This window comes from Suillus discolor, assembly GCF_016758755.1.
Source record: "Suillus discolor strain FC423 chromosome Unknown F5147scaffold_34, whole genome shotgun sequence".
Taxonomy (NCBI): Eukaryota; Fungi; Basidiomycota; class Agaricomycetes; order Boletales; family Suillaceae; genus Suillus; species Suillus discolor.
In genome coordinates this window covers 381,891-401,148 of record NW_024541281.1, presented here as the reverse complement: position 1 = coordinate 401,148, position 19,258 = coordinate 381,891, and the positions used below count along the sequence as shown (strand labels likewise).

At 49.5% G+C, this 19,258-nt stretch overlaps 6 protein-coding genes across 6 annotated transcripts; 2 read left to right on the top strand and 4 right to left on the bottom strand.

The window, feature by feature from the left end:
• Window positions 1-491: 491 nt before the first annotated feature.
• On the bottom strand, window positions 492-2,896 carry F5147DRAFT_837749 (uncharacterized protein). Its single transcript, XM_041444092.1, has 8 exons — window positions 2,688-2,896; window positions 2,354-2,649; window positions 1,942-2,299; window positions 1,867-1,881; window positions 1,699-1,814; window positions 1,506-1,643; window positions 861-1,438; window positions 492-810 (listed from the first exon to the last, which is right to left on the bottom strand). The coding sequence occupies exons 2-8, from the start codon at window positions 2,586-2,588 to the stop codon at window positions 658-660; spliced, it is 1,593 nt and encodes a 530-aa protein (XP_041291829.1). The 5' UTR covers window positions 2,589-2,649; window positions 2,688-2,896; the 3' UTR covers window positions 492-657.
• A 126-nt stretch (window positions 2,897-3,022) lies between these two features.
• F5147DRAFT_700064 (uncharacterized protein) lies at window positions 3,023-8,091 on the bottom strand. The gene is made up of 7 exons (XM_041437664.1): window positions 7,579-8,091; window positions 6,139-7,516; window positions 5,702-6,083; window positions 5,197-5,652; window positions 4,938-5,143; window positions 4,657-4,883; window positions 3,023-4,602 (listed from the first exon to the last, which is right to left on the bottom strand). Exons 1-7 carry the CDS (start codon window positions 7,671-7,673, stop codon window positions 3,459-3,461), a joined length of 3,888 nt encoding a protein of 1,295 aa, XP_041291828.1. The 5' UTR covers window positions 7,674-8,091; the 3' UTR covers window positions 3,023-3,458.
• Window positions 8,092-8,817: 726 nt separating this feature from the next.
• Window positions 8,818-12,265, bottom strand: F5147DRAFT_578544 (uncharacterized protein; the record flags this gene model as incomplete). The annotated part of the gene is made up of 6 exons (XM_041431445.1): window positions 8,818-9,337; window positions 9,674-10,160; window positions 10,232-11,362; window positions 11,435-11,850; window positions 11,899-11,966; window positions 12,017-12,265. 6 exons carry the CDS (start codon window positions 12,263-12,265, stop codon window positions 8,818-8,820), a joined length of 2,871 nt encoding a protein of 956 aa, XP_041291827.1.
• Window positions 12,266-12,544: 279 nt separating this feature from the next.
• On the bottom strand, window positions 12,545-14,679 carry F5147DRAFT_653755 (uncharacterized protein; the record flags this gene model as incomplete). The annotated part of the gene is made up of 10 exons (XM_041433807.1): window positions 12,545-12,764; window positions 12,818-12,921; window positions 13,100-13,122; window positions 13,197-13,375; window positions 13,757-13,791; window positions 14,002-14,023; window positions 14,252-14,358; window positions 14,450-14,516; window positions 14,568-14,589; window positions 14,646-14,679. 10 exons carry the CDS (start codon window positions 14,677-14,679, stop codon window positions 12,545-12,547), a joined length of 813 nt encoding a protein of 270 aa, XP_041291826.1.
• A 717-nt stretch (window positions 14,680-15,396) lies between these two features.
• Window positions 15,397-17,405, top strand: F5147DRAFT_578618 (uncharacterized protein; the record flags this gene model as incomplete). The annotated part of the gene is made up of 6 exons (XM_041431446.1): window positions 15,397-15,661; window positions 15,731-16,085; window positions 16,137-16,151; window positions 16,203-16,342; window positions 16,384-17,135; window positions 17,187-17,405. 6 exons carry the CDS (start codon window positions 15,397-15,399, stop codon window positions 17,403-17,405), a joined length of 1,746 nt encoding a protein of 581 aa, XP_041291825.1.
• Window positions 17,406-18,320: 915 nt separating this feature from the next.
• On the top strand, window positions 18,321-18,859 carry F5147DRAFT_746218 (uncharacterized protein; the record flags this gene model as incomplete). The annotated part of the gene is made up of 3 exons (XM_041439825.1): window positions 18,321-18,332; window positions 18,386-18,592; window positions 18,626-18,859. 3 exons carry the CDS (start codon window positions 18,321-18,323, stop codon window positions 18,857-18,859), a joined length of 453 nt encoding a protein of 150 aa, XP_041291824.1.
• Between the last annotated feature and the right edge of the window lie 399 nt (window positions 18,860-19,258).

Here is a 19,258-nt window from a genome sequence, read left to right as displayed (position 1 = left end):
ATAGTTTGATTCTCCGCTGCTCGTACTGATGGAGGCGAACTCGGTAGCGGTTGAGATGGCAGTTTTCAATGTTCATTCTTCTATAATTCATGGTTGTCTTCCAGTCATCAGATGATTGACGATAGGAAGAATGATGGAAGATGGACGCAATATTATTTCCTGAATTTCGCCCAGTTGTGCGCAGCGACAATCACGGGGTACTTAGTCTGCCATCACGGTAGTCAGAAGGAACGATCAGTTCATTCTAGGCTGGATCCGGCCGCGTTGGACTTTCATCTTGTGGAGGCTCGACTTGGTCCAGGATGTCACGATTGTAGGGTCAAACTATTCTGCGACACATTCTGACATAATTACTTCAAATTTCGTATGCTTTAAGCTAGATAAGGACATGTCACATTCAAACTGACTGTGACATGATCACAGCCCAATTTGCACTACAGACAATAGGAAGCCACACAAGTTGGGTTTTTTAACGAAAAATGGAACTTATATACCGTATACGCCTATACCCTGGTTTTTAGCATAATGGTTTTCTTGTTTTTCTTTCTCGAATAACTGGCTCAGTGAAGTACATACGTCTGCGCTTAAACTCCCCTGCGATAATTTTACAAAAACTACATACAAAAACGTGTATATGTCAGCAATAGTGCATGTATCCTAAAAACTATATGGCTCCCGTCGTCTGATGCACTTGGGCTGTAGTCTCTTCCATTCCCCTTTGTCTGGGTCTGGCCATAAGGAAGCACTGTCCCATTGTGCTGGCCGGGTTGTTGGGAACCCAAAGGGCCAAGTAGGCAAGTAGCACATCTCCTACATGACGAGGTCAGTCATGTCGTAAACAAGTAACTTGATTTTGTTACCTCGAAACCACAGGCCGGTCGGCATTTCACCCACACGCTCCAGTCCAACCAGGAGATTAAATGGGTCACATCCTCCTTCCATTCACCTATGAGAGTATGTATGTGATCAGCTTCAGGGCGTTGTGCCGGAGGATAAAAGGCGTCGACTCCAAAATTCATTCCGGAAGCCCACATCTTCGTGACGACACGACATATTTCATGCGTAGTTTCCTGCACCGCCTGCAGGAGCAAACGTTCAGAGGGCGTCAATGTTGTTCCACGATACGCAATGGAGGCCGCGTGCGATGCAGCACATTCCCGAAAAACTGGCGCAGCCCACGAATTTGTCGCGTTGGCGGTGACGGAGGTATTGGGAGGCAGAGCTGCAAATACAGTGTAGGGCAAAAGTACGGTGCGCAACTGTCTCTGAATTTGTTGTGTGTGGTCAAAGATCGATCCATCATCCAACGTCAGGTTCAAAAGGTGCTGTATGAACTCTAGGCGGCTGGCATATCGATCGACCACCACGCGCAAGACCGTTTTCCAGTCAATGCCGCTGGTTGTCGAGGGTGGTCGTGTTAGCGCTTGAGCTAGCCTGTCTTGGACACGTTCTATATCTTCCGGTGATATTCCTCCTACTCGATGGTCTCCCCGGTCCAAGCCTACACGGCGCGGCACCTAAGGAGGGAACAAGAGCGGTGTCGTAGAAAGAGACCAGTTCAGAAAAATCAAGCATAATCCGGGTTTCTCCTGGGTAATTTTCGCGCCATGAAACACAATGCACCGATTCAAAAGCGTGAAGCACTGATAGTCCGAGAATAAATCGGACCTACATCAATATATGAACATGATCACTCACTAGCATCGGGGCCCACTGGCAGACCCGTATCCCATTCGACGTAGAAGCGAGTGGTCTCGATATTTGCGAACGAGACGACCTCCATGTGAGAGGTGAAGTTGCAGATCATGATTTCACTATAACCGTCGTCAATAACAAATCACCAAGGAACTACGTCTGGGTTCGCACAAATTCATTTCCATCCTATGGACTCACAAATCAGCATCAGGTATTTGCGCGCACGCATCTCAACATCCAACGAACCTCACAAAGCCGTTCACGCCATACTTCTCACCCCATTTACACAGATCCCTTATGCGCTGCCCTTCATTCCACAACCACTCGGGTTTCATTTCCGACCATGCCACGAGATCTTGAGTGTCCAAAGTGCCTTCAGGAATTTTCGCAGCGCTGTTTCCATCAAAATAGAGCACTTTCATTGGACGAGTGACTGCAAGGGTGAGGTGCCAGCACCCTGTTTCAATTTTCCCTCTGCAGAAAAGTATGGAGTGGTCTGGCTCTACAGACACCCAATTCACGGCGGTCGGTAAATGGGGACCGAAGAGAGCTCCATGGTAGAGGATAGTGCCTACGGGAATAGTCCCAGGGACTATTGTATGACCTGCAGGACGTAAATGATGAGTCGCAACCCGTCTGATTGGGGTTTCAAACATACCAATACGATGACGGGTATTTGCCCAATGTTGAAGCAAGGAATTGGCCGTTTCAAACACCAGATGTCCTGTCGCGTTCACCGCAGGTCCTTCATCAAGGTTCCATTGTCCAAGATCACTTTCGACCCCCGGGTAAAAGGATGGAGGCGCGTGACTCGACAGAGGTATCTGTGCAGTGAGAACCCGTTGAAAGGCAAGAGAAAGCCAGATGGCTGCGGCTTTCCTTGTAAACAGCATTCCGACAAAGCGCCAAGGGCCTTTGGACGCCTGGTTATATATTCAGGGAGCGCATCCATAACGTTACTTCTCCGCAGCTAATACTAATGGGGCGAACGCCGAACTCGATAGCGGTTGAGATAGCAGTTTTCAATGTTCATTCTTCTATAATTCATGGTTGTCTTCAAATTATCAGAAGATCGACGATAGGAATAACGATGGAAGATGGACGCAATATTATTTCCTGAATTCCGCCCAGGTTGTGCGCAGCGACAAACACGGGTACTTAGTCAGACCCCCATCAGAAGGAACGATCAGTTCGTTCTAGGTTGAGGTACCCACGATCCGGTGGATGTCACGATTTCGAAAAAAAGCTTCATGCGGGTATGGCAATGACACGGGTATACTGTATAATAAGTTCCAAAAACTGGCATGTTGCTTCCTATGGAGCCATACTTGTATTTGTGCGTATTTGGTTTGTAAAGTAGTCCTCAACGTTAATGCGAGTAGAAGGGCAGTTTCAATATTCATCTATAGTTCAGGGCGATAATTGTGTTACAGCCATCCACACGTAGTATTTATACACAAACCAACCAACGTAGGAATGCAGATATGTAGAATTGGAGAATGAAAAAAGAAATAGCAATATTTCCTGCACTGGCCCTCTGAATCCACCACCGAGGTGCTTGCCCAAAGGGGGAAAAAGTAAGTAAGGAGCGTGACTTTGAAAGAAGCGCGACGAGGGGTATCATCGGAAAGGAATGGGTTGTTGTAATTGTCTGGCAAATAACCTGGCGCATGGTGTGGCAGAAGAATAGATAGACAACAGAAAGGAATAATTTCATTCGATATGCAACAAAGCAGGTCGTGAGCGGGGTCGTAAGTGTGCTTTTAATTGAAGGTGCCCATGCTGGACGGCGGTGTTTGCTGGTATACTTGGTACATATATGCCTGGTAGAGGTGCTGGGGGACATTCTGAGTATTGAAACCTGGCTGACCCATGTTGAGGATGCCACCAGGTGCAAGATTGGGAGATTGATTGCCGTATGGGATGGCAGAGATGGGAGTGGGAGTCATGGAAGGAGGAATCGAGGGAAGTCCGCCATTACGACGAATAGTAGAGGTACGAGGGCTGCTCATGTCCGGAGAGCGAAGGGCAAAAGGATTGAAAGGATCCGAGGAAGGCGAAAACGCAGAAGGTGGCTGAGAAATACGGCCGCGTGGTGCGGGAGCTTGACCATATCCAGGATCAATGTGCAGTTGCGGGGGCCCAGACTGGGGGTTCTGCCCACCCATCTGCAACGCAGCCATCATCGAAGCCAAACCCTGATCATTCGAAGGGTAGCCTGACGGAAGGCCAGGCACTCCATAGTGATTCGGGTTTTGACCCTTCTTGCCAGGCGGACCATTAGTGGTGTACGTGGGCTGGTAGTTTGGGATGGGAAGACCAACTTCTTCAATCAGCCGGCGGTACGCCTGGGTAGCGATAACCTTGAGCTCGATTAATACCCGCTTAGTGGCCTCGATATAAGTTGGCTTGTCAATAGGGTCGATGAACGGGCTAGTTAAAATCTTGTGCACAACCGCGACACCGTTCACTTGATCACCCAACACGTCAGTGAGAACATGGTCCCCGGGAGACGAGAATAACGCCTGGACGATTTGACGAGATGCTTCGAACTCGATCTTCTGGTTGACAATCCTAAGAACAGTTAAAGATGCCAATTTGTGCGTGCACAGATGCGATAGATGAGGTGTGAAACGAGGCGCGAGAAGGTTGTACCGTGAAGGGAAAGAAGACGTGTCAAGCAGCCATGTCAGCAGCAGCGCGCCGTTAGGGTTCGTCGCCAGAGGAATAGAGTTCAAGATCACGGCAGTAGCAATACGACGTTGCTGGCTCAACGTGATATGCGGGCTCTCAAGACATGCTCTCATGCTGCGTGCACCGAAACGACCTTGTGCGATCTCCCACATACGATCGACCATAGCGTCGAAGATGAAATCGTTAGCAGGAGCCCCGAAACGTAGACAACACCTAATAATTGCTCAGTTATCAATGATACCGACAAAGAAACATCGTTGCACGTACTGAACCACATAGTTACCAAACTGATCAAGCAACAATGGTGGAGCATAAGCCCTCAAATTTTGTACGATGAGCCCGACCTCCTCAGGAGTCTGGACACACTCGATGATCTTCTGTGCAGCCCAAGTACCGTTCTTGTGAATGCCGATCATCGCCAAATGAGGCGTGATTCTCTCAAGCATCGCGAACCGTGGCACAGAAGAGCACTTTTCAAACAGCTTTTGTACGACCTGCAGCACACCCAGGTAAGCCACAGCAACCGAACTCGGCGTGGGGATACCCACCGTGTTGCCCAGCCAGTCCGAGGCCAAGTCGACAATCTCGCCATCCAAAAAGTCACCAGCAACTTGATCAGTTTCCTCCACGGTCATTGTCCCAGAATCCAGCCTTTTCCGGAGTTCACGCAATTTTGAAGCATCCCAGCGCCTGTTGTTAGGTCTCTCAGAAACGAGTGGAATCGTTGTGTAATACATCGTCGGGGGGCGGAACTCTGTGAACCCTGTGTCAGAGGCCCCCTGACATCAGTGGCTGAAAAACACGTACCAGACAACGACTGAATATCAAAGTCAGCATCAGGGCTACCAGCCGTCAACTCTTTCATGATCATTTGCTGCTCCGTGACCGACGGCAACCAGCCAGCAGGCTTCGACAAACCATCAGAAACATATGCGATATTATGCATGCCAGAGCCAATCATGCTCAGCAAGAGATTCGAGCGATAGTTCTCCACCTGACCACCAAGCACTTGCTGATCTGCTGGAATAGTGGACGCGCCCTTCACGCTGCGAAGAGCATGGATAGTAGCTCCGACGCTCAAATCACCAATACCCTGCACTGCAACGCTGGGACTGTCATCTTGCGTTCCATTTCCTTCTTGACCATTCTTGACAGGGACCTTGGCAAAGCCGATACGAATAGCACCAACGTCGCTACCAAGGACATCACGACCATTCAAGGCCTTCCTGGCGCGCACAGCGTCATCCAGACGTTCAAAGTTAACTAACCCAGATGATTAATATCAAAACACTCCACGACACTTGACACTCACTGAATCCACAATTTTTATGCGTCAACACCCTCGCGGATTCAATAGGTCCATAAGGACTGAAAACGCTTAAGATCGTCGCAGGTGTCGTAGTGCTCGGAATAGACCCAATCCACAACGCACGAGTAGGCGTAGATTGCAGCTGCGCGTCCAATCCACCAAGGCCAGGGCTGCTGGCCTTGCTCAAGCCACTAGGAGACGTAGCGCCAGAGCTTGTAACAGTCGTGCCCTTGGCAGGGGCAACAGGAGCACTGTCCGCCTTCCCAAAGCCAATGCGTACGGTCTGCCCGTTCGGCATACCGATGTTCCCACCTAGACGGTTGAGCACATCGTCTTTGGCTCGAATAGCATCCGCTTGGTCAACAAAATTAACAAAACCGCACTCCTTGAACCAACCAAAATATCAGTATCTCCTCGTCCAAACAATCTCAATCACGTACCTTCTCCGGTAAAAGCCTTAAACTCTCAATAGCACCATACGGCGCAAACACATGGATAAGCTGCTCGCTCGTGACAGCGCTATCCAAATTCCCAATCCATAACGACCGCGTAGGGGTCTGGATCTGCGAGTTATTATTCGCCTCGGTCTTGGGGGACACAGCCCTTCCCTGCGAATTGGGCGCAGCGAGGTACGAGGACGCACGACTCAACTCGCCATTAGGAAAATGCACTGTCGGCGAAGACGTTCCGCGCGCACTCGACATCTTCGCATCGCTCTTCAAAATCCCAGCCGGATTAGATAGATTTGCAAGACTCCCACTCGCAGCCGCAAGATCGTTGAGATAGGGGGATTGAGCTTCACTAGTCGTGGCGCGGCGCTGAAGGGTACGAATGGGATCATCAAGCGTTCCTACAGAGATTGCTCTGGGCCGAGATGAGAGCGCGCTCGCAGGCGTTAGATGGTCGCCCTGCTTGAACCCCTTCGCCACGTATGACGAGTGGAAGAGACTAGCGTCTGACATGGAGCCATCGTACAGACCCAACCGTTGACGTTCGTACGGCTGAGTATCATGCCCATCAAAGTACTCCTCTTCCTCCTCCGCATTAGGGGTGGCGAGGAGAGACGAAGCACCAGACGAGCGCGTACGATACGGGTTTGAAACCGTACTGGCCCTCAAGCGTGGTGGATTAGCGAGGTTCCCGGCGATAGCAGCCTGCGCTTGAGTCCGTAGCTCAGATATAGTAGCAGCAGGTGGTGGTCGGAGACTATCATCCAAGCCGAGGTAATCCAAGGTATGAACATCAAAATCATCGACCGAATCTGCGGACGTGACGGAGCGTAACTCATCCAGAACAGGAAAGTTGGATCCCGATCCATTGGCGGAGGATAACCATGACGATGAGAAGATAGACGGGCCGAATGCGTTGGAAAGACCGGCGGAAGGCAGCGTTAATGAACCTGACCTCAAGCGACTGTTGCGCTCGGAGCCGACAGATGTGGGAGCTGCCTGTGGAGCCGCTACAGTTGTGGTATGCCGAATGCTAGGACGCGGGGGTACGAGAATGCTAGGAGGCGTGTTAGCGGCCTGCCTCTGTTGCAACTGTTCGGCAAACGATTCCGTCGAAGGAGCAGCACTGCTCAGAGTATTAGATGCAGCAGCGAAGCGCTGTGCAGCGAGATGGACATCAGAAGGCAGCGTTCCGGCTCGCGCTCTCCTAAAACCTGGTGGATAATTAGAAGCAGATGTGGTAGAATCATCACTGGGGGAAGCGACGGTAAAGTCGTTTGGGGGAGAACCGCTCGGAGGAAGAGCGCGCAGCGCAGGTGGCCTATATCTAGCACCGTTCAGCCGTTCTTCCGCCTGGATCTCCCGTGCCCTGTTCACAAGCGTGGTAAACGAAGCAGATCGGCTAAAAAAGCTAGAAAAAATGAGACGTACCTCTTTGCATATGCAGCAGAAGGAGCTGGAGGAGGGGTCTTTCCCGAGGAGACTCGTGAATAGGAGCCATTGTTGTCAGAGGCAGATAAAGACATTATAGGGCTTATTTTGGTGGAATTAGGATTAGCGTTGGGTGGATGGGATGATTAACGGACGACTGGTCCGTTGTTTTTGTCGTGCAAATGATAAGACTTGATGCCCAAGCTGGACCTATGATTGTGATGCGAGCCTAGACGAGCAGGGTCGTTTCGTTCGTTTTCGCGGTGGCAGTCGCGAAGCGGGTCGAGACTTGAATTAGCCTGTCACAAAAAAAAGAACGGAATAGAAAAAGCCAAAAAAAAAGAGTTAAAGCAAGGATATTGGATTGGACAGTCAGTCCAGAGAGGAGGTACTTTAGAAAGCCTGGCGACTGGGACCAGAGAAATATGCAAGTACTAAGTAAGATGATGCTACAAATTCAGTGGTTGGGAGAAACCTTGAAAGAAATCCCACTCTAGCTTTTCACACTCCGCTATTCTTCCCATCATGAAACTTACGAATAATTTCCTTGTTACCCTTGTGTTACGCCCAAGATTCTTGTTCGTCCACCGCATCAGAAAAGAAACTAGTAAATATCCGAGTACTGCCAGTCACTGCCTCAAGCGCAGCTTACTATCTGGAACACGTTGATTGGTGATTGATCATCATGATTTGTTTAAACGCTTCCTGATTACTGTATGTGTACCACAAGCGAGTAAACTATGAGTGGGGGCTGTGAGCTATAGCATACAAACGAAAGCCGTTGCAAGACAAAAAATGGAGGATGAATGTGTATGATGCAATCGACCCCATGCTCGCAAAAAGTAAAGGTAGGTAAAAGGGCGAGCGAAAGGGTTGACTGGTGAACCTAGAATACTTGGCGCATCTTTGCGCAAAGAGGTATATGAGAGACGGGTCGATAACTGATACAGCTCTAACGAACGAAGCTAGCAAAAAAAAGCAACAAAAAATCAGTCCAGAACGAAGACCTGCAAGCAGGCAGTCAAGCAAAAGAGGGGGGGCTTGAGACCTGATGGACCTTGCAGTGATGAAAATGAGTCGAGCAAATGCATGTCAAAGCAGTTCGAATGTCGGTCGAGTGATGCAGTGATGACCGAGTTGATGGAGTAACAAACATGATGGTGGGCATCACTCGACCAAGTTGATGGAGTAGCAAACATGATGGTGGAGTTTCGGACCGTCGAGCCATCCGATCAAACCTCACGCATGTCTCGGTCCCCTCATCCGGGGCCGCACACCCCGCGTGCGAGCAACAGCATCCGCAACCCGTTTCGACCGCCTCAACGAACGGCCATCTTTCATACTCCTCGGCTCCTCTTCCACGATCTCCACGTCCACGTCAGCATCAGCGTCCGTGTCTTTATCGCATTGGTGGCCTACGTTGTCATCACGCTCCTCGTCTGCGTCTTCATCCCGGACATCCATAAACACATCACCCTTTGCATAACCCTCGCCCTCCTCCCAATCAGGACACATGCACAACACCCGGAACATTTCCGCCTCCGTAGGACTCAGCGGTGGCTCTCCGCTTCCAATCCCATGACCATTTCCGAGATCGGCACTTCCCGGTCCAAAATCAGTACGTCCAACTCTGAGACCGGTGCTTCCACTTCCAATGCTGGTGTGTCCGCCCCCCAAACTAGCTCGCGGACTCCCAAAGTCAACACTACTCCCGAGGACGCTCCCCCTCTCAAAATCAATCTCACTCCCGAGACATGCACTCCCACTTCCAGAACTAGTACTTGGTCCTAACCCCGACGCAAGTACTGCCAGCGCAATATCAAATGCAGGAAGCACAGGTTCTGCTTCGACTTCTGCTTCTGGCTCGGCGTCTTCAGTGAGACTCCATACCTCGTGGGCATTAGGTATAGGCGTGGGAAGTGCGGGGCTGGTGGATGCGGGCAATGGAGACGGCAATAGTGGCGAAGCCGAATGTGAATGTGGCTCCAAAGATGATGAATGTGGATGCGACTGCGAAGAAGACGGCAGGGGATACGGTTCGGCCCGTGACGAAGGCGCCGAGGGCAAAGTCGACTGAGGTGGAGATAACACAGACGACGCCCGTGCCGACACCAACGACGAAGAAGACGACGAGCCCTGACTCACAACCCTCCCACCCTCAAAACACACTCCAAACTGCCCCAACATCCTCCCAGGTTTACTCGTCCTCCAGAAATCCCTCAAGGCGCTCGGGAACCGCATCACAAGCTCGTCGCTTAGGAACACCTCTACGCTTGTTCTTAGCGTCTCGTCTTGAAAGTAAGGCCGTCCTGTGCGTTGGGTACCCGCCTGAATACTCGTCCTCAAAAATTCCCTCGCACAATCCAACGACACCCACACCCCTGCCACGGCCAAATTTGGATGCTCAAACCGCACAGCGCTCGGCGGAAGAACTGGGACCGCAGTAGCACAAGGTGATGGCGATGGTGAAAATGCAGCAAGCAAGGGTGTAAGGTTTACGAAATCAGTGTCTAGCCTCCTCAAAAGCGTGCGCGTCGTGTGGGGTGCGTAAAGAGGCAGCGTAGTTTGATACACCGGTATTCCTGGAACTCAATTAATGCCCGATACAGACCACAGACAGAGAAGAATCGAGACGAAATGAAATGCGACTTACCTTCGACCTGTGTAGCGCTAACAGGTGGATCGCACGGTACGCACGTGTGGACTACTACTACTTGATCTTTGCGTTCAGGGAGAGGCTCGGGACCAGTCATTTGGCAGTCTTCACCTGGTGATAAAGAAGTGTTAGGTGCGGGTGATACGAATCGTGTCCGCCGAGTTCCCTTTTCCCATTCTAGCTCGAGCTCGGTAATGTGGACACTATCAGGACCAAGTAGTTCTGCATCTTGCCAGTCCAGCACGCTGTTCTTGCGTTCCAGGGAAGGTTTCTTTGAATGCGTGGGCCGAAGAGGGGAAATGTTGACCCTTGGGGACCCAGGCAGTGCCGACGAATGATGGAACATGAACCCCGTGCTCGAACCCGGGGATGTTGGAGAAGGGGTGAGTGGCGACATAGGAGAGAGTGGGAACCCACTCCATGGCACACTCGTAGGCGACAGCGACAACCCATTCAGCGCCTCTGGAGCATCTTCCTTCTTGACTTCAATCTCCCCGCACGCACCCGCCCAGCCACTATCAAACTCCCATTCCCACATCTCAAGTTCCTCAACCTTGACCTCTGGAGCGACTGCATGGCGACTTTCGTTTTCCCGCGACACCGAAGCGAACCCAGACTCTGGGGATGAATATGACCGCGCACGATTGAGATCTAGGTCCTCCCAAGCATCTAGCATGTCTCTCACGTTCTGACTTGTGCCAATACCATTATCTTCTCCTTCGTCTTCTACTTTCACGCTCACACCTCGAGATTCCTCTTCATCGCTTGAGAAATCGAAGTCGATATCTTCCTCGTGATCAGAATCGGGCGGAGGTGATGCGCTTGCTCTGGATTGGTCGATGGGTGGCGGGGGAAAGATGTATTGAAGGGAGGGAGGAGATATGGGGGTGTAACATGGGACTGCGATTGATCTGCGAGGATAGGGTGGGAGGCAAAATGGTTCTGGACTGATATCGGGCTCTGCTGGGGACATGTCGACGTCATCGTCAGAGGAAGTATCATGGGAGAGATCAATGATGTCTGTGGGATCTGTGGTAGTGGGAGAGGGACGGAGACGTAAGGTGAGTTTGACTTTTGGAGGTCTTTCAGGTTCGTCTTCTTCTTCGTCAGAAGAACTGGAGGCACTCTCTGCATAACCGCTATCTACAGGACTGGAGCTGGGCGGTGGACTGGCGCTCTCTGAGAGTCTGTCAGTGGCACGACAGCGTCTTGAGATGAGTCTTTTGCGTTTCTCTCCGCACTTTTCCATTGAACTGTGAGATTGCTTTCGAGGCTTTGTATTGGAAGTGGAAGCGGGATAATTTGAAAGGAGAATACCAGCACGAGAAAAAGGGCAGGAGACGCCACTAGCTTTTGAAAGATACCATACGATTGTGCCACGACGAAAGTTTGTACGGCGACCGGTAGGAATGTTCTGATTTGGACACGTGGTGTCGAGTGGTTGCCTTTGTAGGGGTGCGCCTCCTACGCGGGAATGCAGTGCAGGAACTAGATCGTCGTCAGCGGGTGTGCCAGAGAGGGTATGTCGAAGAAGAAGAGGGTGATCTTGTTGAGCCTCGCATCGAGAGAGATGATTTCGGATGTAAGTAGTTATTGCTTGCGACGCAGCAGAAACACTAGGGTGTTGTGAGTAGGGTGAAGAGAGGAAAGAAAGGAGAACATACTTCTGACACACGAGGCCGAAGTTTAAAGTCATTTCCGCAAGGTCCTTGATCGTCATAGCACGATTGTCCTAGAGATACACGCGTGAAGGTATGAATAGGAACGAGGAAAGGGACTCACCACGCTGAGGAAGCAACGACCGATAGCATGAAATACCTTGCTGGTGGCGTCTTCTGGATGTAGCATGACATTTGGTAGTGGAAATATTGGGAATTGAGATTGATTTTGAGTTGATTCTGTTTGTGTTGGATGTGGTACTGGTTTTATACGCCTTGGTTGTGGTGATTGACGAAGACGAGCGCTCGGTTTAAGGATTGAATTGTTCCTTATTCTTGTACCGTAATTGTGTGAATGTGAAGTATCAGACATTATAAAACATTAGTTGTTGAGTTCGTTAAGTCGACCAGCGAAGGAGGGGCCTTAGTGAGTGAGTGAATGGATGGGTGATGGTGGTAAGAGGAAGAGAAGCGTTACACACCAAAAAAACCAGATTACTGCGTATCCCCCCGATCAAAATAACGTAACCCCTTTTTTATCATGTAAAATAAACTTTAATTTTACACAATGCCGTCATGGACAAAACTAATTTAATATTTGATTTTTTTTCCCCTTTGTCAGCATCCCTATTGTGTCTCACCAGCGCTTCTCTCAAACTCCGGATGTTCGCTTCTTGGCACCCCCCCTTATCAGTCTCACGTCCCCAGTATCTTGCCGCTCGTGCATTTGTATATCAGTTTGCGCCGTAACCACGCCAACTTTCGTAATAGTGAACCTCCCAAATGACTCTTTCCAAAGATCGGTATCCTCTACGTAAGGTGAATTCTTTCCCATCACGCGTTTGGTGAACCGTGAATGCATTGATCGATGCCTTGATGCGTAGCGCGTGTAAGTAAATGTTTGCTAGATTCGTATCATTCTCACGACCCAAGCACCTTGGCTTGCTGCGCTGTCTTTTCGGTGATATCCCGAATGATATGGATGGGATCGCCAAGCCGTACTACACCCGTGCGCCACTCTGAAGGCGACTTTGTGCAATTGACACCGTTTTCAATGCCAGGTCATGATTGGGAACGGAACAAAGGCTGTCTAGACCAGATCTGCTAGTCCCTCTAGAGTGCAGCTCTCAAAGATCCCCGAGACACGCATACGGATTAGTCTCCCAATGGAAGCAAGTCGTTGATGATGATAGAAGGAACAACTGACTTCTGTGATCTGCCTACGGAAGACTAATATAAAAACAAACCTAGAATTCATCAAATCAATTATTAGTACATTCTTCACCCGGAGCGGAACAACCCACCCTTTTGACGCAGTTGCACTGTCTCAGTCCAGTTTTCGCTGTAACCAAAAGTCATGTTCTTGTACCACAGCCAGAACCCCATTATTATAAAGTCTAAACGCCACCAGCAGTTACGCCACTGATGTCCCTGCTTCAGAGGTCCGCGAGCCTTGAGCTTCACCGGCACCCGAGACTCAACGCTATGAATCAAGAAAGAACACCTTCCCTAATTGGTCCCCAGATTTGTAGGGCGCAACAGGTATCCCAGGCTCGAGGCGACTTTCAGCACGTGTCGCGTTTGCTCGTGCAAAGACGTGTCATGACTGGGACAAAGGCTGCGGACTAGTTATACTGAGATTGGATACTATATATAAGACATGAGAAGCATGTGCTGCGGCACTTGGAAAATGTGGTTCTCACGAAAGGACATTACAAGCAAAGATCCAAATGAAAGCGCAAAGCTAAAAAAAAACACCAGACGAGTCATTCTCACAGGATGTATACGCCACAACCCTTTCAAAATAACGCCGAAGGCGCTCGCAGAAAAACGTAGCAAGTTGTGAGAATCCACTAAAACCTACACACGTCCTATTTTTTCGAACAGCAAGCGGAACCACTGAGATAAATGAAATTCAACGTTACTGAGAAATTAGGACATCACCAAGATACGTCCGTTGTTATGAATCTACTCCCATGCTTCAGTATGTCCCCCAGATTACACGACGGAACTCAAAAATATGACATGTTCGGGTCGTAATCCATTTCGTCCTGAGCAGGTGGAGCTTGCTTTAGCTAACCGTAAATGGAACAATGGCCAAAGACAAACCTTGAATTTGCACGTGTCGGAACTAGTTTGACGAAGGTTGGGTTATAATTGATGTGTAGATGAGTCGCTCGACAAACAGGACCTTTGAATAGTCATCAGTCAGAGTGAAGTTGAACGCTTTTTGTCCTTCCACCGTATCGAAGGCATGGGACATCCCAGTATCAAGAACGCTCATACCCTGCACCACTGTGCGGGAATACATTGTTGTTGGATCTGCATTATTGTCCTCGGGAAGAGATGAGTTGCTCACGTCCGCTTCGATATAATTGTGACGACGGCCACTTTAAATGCTGAATATGGCCAAAGTACATCGACAACTACCTGGTGGTTGACCGGTATTGGAGCAAAATAGTGAATCTGTGGCGGAACGGTCAGAATCGTAGATGCTCTGGCAATAATTGCGCTTTGAGATATTTTTTCCAAATTCGAGTGAAGACTCCGCGCGGACCTGCCATTTCCGATTGTTGACAGCGTGGTAGGTTTGGTAGTGCAAAGTGATGCCTATTCTCTTTCGACTTGACAGGTATGAGTATAAAATTCTTTGTGTGCAGGTTTCATGAGCTTACTTGTCCTGAATCCCGACCAATGCTGTAGGATGTTTTTTTCGTAGGAATCATACGGCACAGTCGTTAAGTTGGACGCACCACTGGAGTTTGCATGATCGACACTGCAGACCATGCATGTTATGAGACTTGCATTATGCGAACACCGAACGCATATACTGATGTGCACTTGGAACCATCTGAGGGCATTGTCCAGTGAACAACAATGGCCCACTATATATGGTCTTCTACTTTCCTCACCGGTTCACTGATGGGTATACGTGTCGACGTGTCGATTAGCTCGCTGGCTGCCTCGACGAGCAGGAGGTGGATAAACACACCACAGTCTAATGTCTGTCCTTCTCCTTGATTATCCATATACTGATATTGCCTATACCATAGAGAAAGAAGATCATCAGAAGGAGCTTCGACAGCTTGAAATGAACGTCTTTCAGGAATTCCATAGTCACGTGAAGCCACGACACGCTCACCGGCGAGGACGGCGATGATATCATCCTCCTATATACATGATCCCATCACCCCGGACATAAAAAAGATCTGCGTGGCCACAAAATAAAGGTCATATGCTCGCACGGCTGATGAGCATATATAAGGAATGAAAGCTATGCTGCAGCTGTGTGAACGAGGCAGCGCCACAGCCCTAGGTAAGCAATATGTCTCCGCTCAAACGATACTTATGTAAATGTTTTGGCAGATCCTATTCTTAGGCAGCGAAAATGCGCAACTGGTTACTGCGCAATGCGCATGCGTGATAATCGGTAATCGTGCGCTGGCACTGCAGAGTACTACAGCAGTCACTGCGATAGCTCTCTAGCCGAAGTAGTAGCCCAGGATGTTTTTGAGGTTTGTTGCATACTTTGTCTTACCGTCACTAGCAGCACAAGTCCCGTTGGGCTTATCGCCTGATGGCAAGCCGTCACTGGAACTCGGAACTTCTACGATAACTCAACCATATAACTCTCTTGACTCGGATGATAGCCTCGACCTTTCATCTTGGCGGCTTGACGAGCCACCTCCTGCTAACGAAACAGGGCACTTTGTTTTCGAGACTGTCAATTCGCTGCTCCAGCATTGGCCGAACACGCGCTATCGAAATGGTCAGTCCTTATCTTCACATTGGCATTGATGAATGTTTGACACATATTGTTATTGCCGCGACCTACTAGGCCATACAATGGTTCCCGGTGTAATTCCCAAAGGCACCTTGTTGTATCATGGAGCTGTCAATAACACAATCCCTACGGTTCCAGAGTGGACAGCCACAGATCCAGAACACTCCATTCTCTTCTGCAGAGGCTCTCCCGATGCAGGATGTTGGCACCTGACACTTGCAGCAACTCGTCCTCTCAAAATCCTTTACTTTGATGGGACTAGCGCAGCTAATACCATAATTGGCCCTCTTGACACTCAGGATATCATTGCATGGGGAGAATTGAGACCTGATTGGCGGTTTAGGGAGGGCCAGCGCCTCATAGACTTGTGTAAATGGGGAGCAGAGTACTCTGTCGACGGTTATGTTCGGTAAGCCAATTTATCTAGCATCATCTTATCACGTATCGACCGCTTTTACAGAATGGAAATGGACTTGTATGTTCTTGAATTTCGCTTTGTGCTCTCCAACTGATTGATTTGCGTAAGTGAAGTCATGCTCTGCGACTTTACAGCTGGCCTGGAAATAGTCTCCTGGTCTCACCTTGCTAGTATCGCCGAACCGGTGTCTACAGTCCCAAGAATACCTAACTTTATCAGCAAGTCTCTGTGGTTTTCGCCTTCCTTGTGTCTTCCTAATGTATATTTCTAGTGCTACGCATGTTCGAAGTGATGTACGCAGGGTCGTGGCACAATCGATACCCCGGGGATACACGAATAACCCTTGATCTGGCTGGAATCGTCTCACTGTACGACACCACCCTCGCACCGTCACTCGTTGGCTCACGCGACGGCCAGGAACGGTGTGACCACAACATACAAGCTATATCCTCTGGGGATATAAAGGCGGTCAGACTTAGCGTCTCTCGCAGTTTAGAGCGAGATCAGGGTGACACTAGTGGCATCGACTGGAAAACTCTTTTCAGAGTTATCGTGGAACGTTACTCAGAGCGCTTCGAGTTAATCGACTACCTTCTCAATTCAGAAAATGATTCGATCGTGGACCCGGCACTGCGGGTGCATGTCCAGTTGCGTGTAATGCTTACACCATACATTTTCCACTCTACTGTGCCCCCCAGCGCATCGCATGACTCATCTAATTCCTGGGCAACACCAGTGTTCCAAGCATGCGGGACCGCGCACACATCGTCAATCCTATCATACGTCTCGAGCCTGAACCCCTCAGAACGCCTTCTGTTGCATGCAGTACAAATGACTTCGCGTGAAATATGTCGCGTTGTTACAAAGATGTGGGTGTCCGGCGTCCTCGCGGGACTTGATATATATCTCCCCCGTGATTCCACTCCGGATGCTGAGCAAATGGCTCTCCTGATGAGTTCGTGGAGGCAAGAATTAGGTGCTTTGATGACATGGCTAGATTGGAGCGTGTGGGTTAAGTGTCGCCCAGCTTGTGGGCCTGAGGTAATGTCTTAATATTATGTGCTGCTTATATACATCTTACGCCTTCCTTAGGAAATGTGTTACCTTCCTTCCTGGCCCATCAACGTGCCAAGGGGTCAGAGGCCACACCATCCTCCCTATCATGGACAATATGAGAACAGTGATATTATCAATACAGACAACCTACCTCTCAGGCACAGGCTCTTCATGCAACTAGCGAGTCCGCAAGATGATGACTGGAAGGAGCCAAAGCCAAAGTGCATCAGACGAATTGCGCCATATAGTTTCTAGATTTTTTATTTGAAACTAGTATCTAATGTCGTCCTCCCGGTGATGACCGGAGACTTGTTATCATTCAGATGTCTTGGATACGCACAGCTACTATTCACGTCCTTTCTTGCCAGTTTCATCGCGCGGCCATTACTGCCGCACTCCCATCTAGACAGCATGTGGCCATACTGTCATGTGTATATTACCCGATTGTGCATATCATGAGTGTCTAGATCTCTCATGTGCCACACGGCGTTGCGTCCTGTCCTGAGCCGTCCGATGCACGTATCAAATCATCAACTTCCTTGATGGTCGAGTAACACCTCGACGCTCAATCATTTTTTCTGCGGAAACCCGTGGATCAATCGAGACCGTTCCATCAAAGAATATAGTAAAGAAGAGATGGAAACCTCAATTCCTGCAGGCTATGGAAGGTGATTACCCGGTAGTGAAGGCACGACGAAAGCATATGGAGGCAGGCAGAAAGAGGTGGTTTATACCACATCTTTGCCACCGCTGGTGTCACCTGAGTTAACTGATACCTGGTGTTGATAATCTTCAGACGGCAGAAGCACTACGCAAAGATCCCTTTCTCCTGCAAGGTCATATACGGCAAATATTCCGGATGCCTATGCTACTTTCCGAGCATGAAATGAGGATACGGCTTGACACGAAACCCATCTCCTACGAGTCACTTGTTCAAGAGTAAGTTGATTTTAGAATCGGTGCGATTATTCCCTGCTCGGAAGTGCGGACCGTAGGCGAGCCCTCCTGACATCCAAAGTTCATCTGCTGGCTCTATCTGTTTTTCCAGTGAGCCAATTGCAGCATACATAAATTTGCGTGGAACACGTCAAATAATCCTTGAGTTTGTATAAGAGACTCCTGACCTCTTCTGATATTTCCCAACAGTCTGAACTCAAGTTGTCCGCTACCATGTCGCTCACGGTGAGTTGTAAACACATCACATTAATATGAACATCACAGTTGAGACATTCAAGGTTGAATCAGTCACTACCCAAGAAGAAGCATGCCGCCTCCGCTCGTTCGACAGTGATGTCGCCTGGGAGATCGGGCACATCATCCGTGCTAATGTCCAAAAAAAGTTTACGCGCCCCGTCGTCATCTATATCGCCCACGCGAACTCATCCCAGCTCCTCTTCTTCGCCACCTCAGGACCTGGTACACTTCCCGACAATATGCACTGGGTGAAGCGCAAGGAGGCAGTGGTGCTCCGTTAGGGATGCTCAACGATGCGCATGAGATTATCGCTGCAGACCAAAACAAAGACACTCCAAGAAGTATATGAGATGAGCGACCCGAGTATATATGCGGTGCACGGCGGAGGTTTTCCGGTGAAGGTAGAGGGCGTAGAGGGGGTCGTGGGAGTGATAGTGGTTAGTGGTCTCGCACAGGAAGACGACCATAGTGTCATTGTGGATGGTATCCAAGAATACCTTGCGAAGAATCTTTGAGAAATCGGCCCGTAAGTCGTACACCATTGGCGACCGTCTCCCATTGACAAGGTGGTTGTTCAGAATGAAAGAGATATATCGAGGATGTGGAACTGTGATTTATTTCTGACTTGAATGCAAAAGTATAGGTCGGATGCGTTCGGCGTTCTGGCGTGTGCGCAAGCTGAATAGTGATCTGATTCGTCCCCAAAGTGCATGGCGATTTCGCGTCCCGCTCAACGATGCACTACGATTGGAGCGAATGCTCAATGCCTTCATAGATGATTTGTGTCTTTTTTGAGGTCCAGTATCCTGCATGTCAAAAATGTCAGTTCGGCAAGGCTTCAAAATCTCCATGTAAACAAACTGACGTTCGCCACAGAAGTTCCTGAATATACTGTGTCGGCAGGCGACGATTGG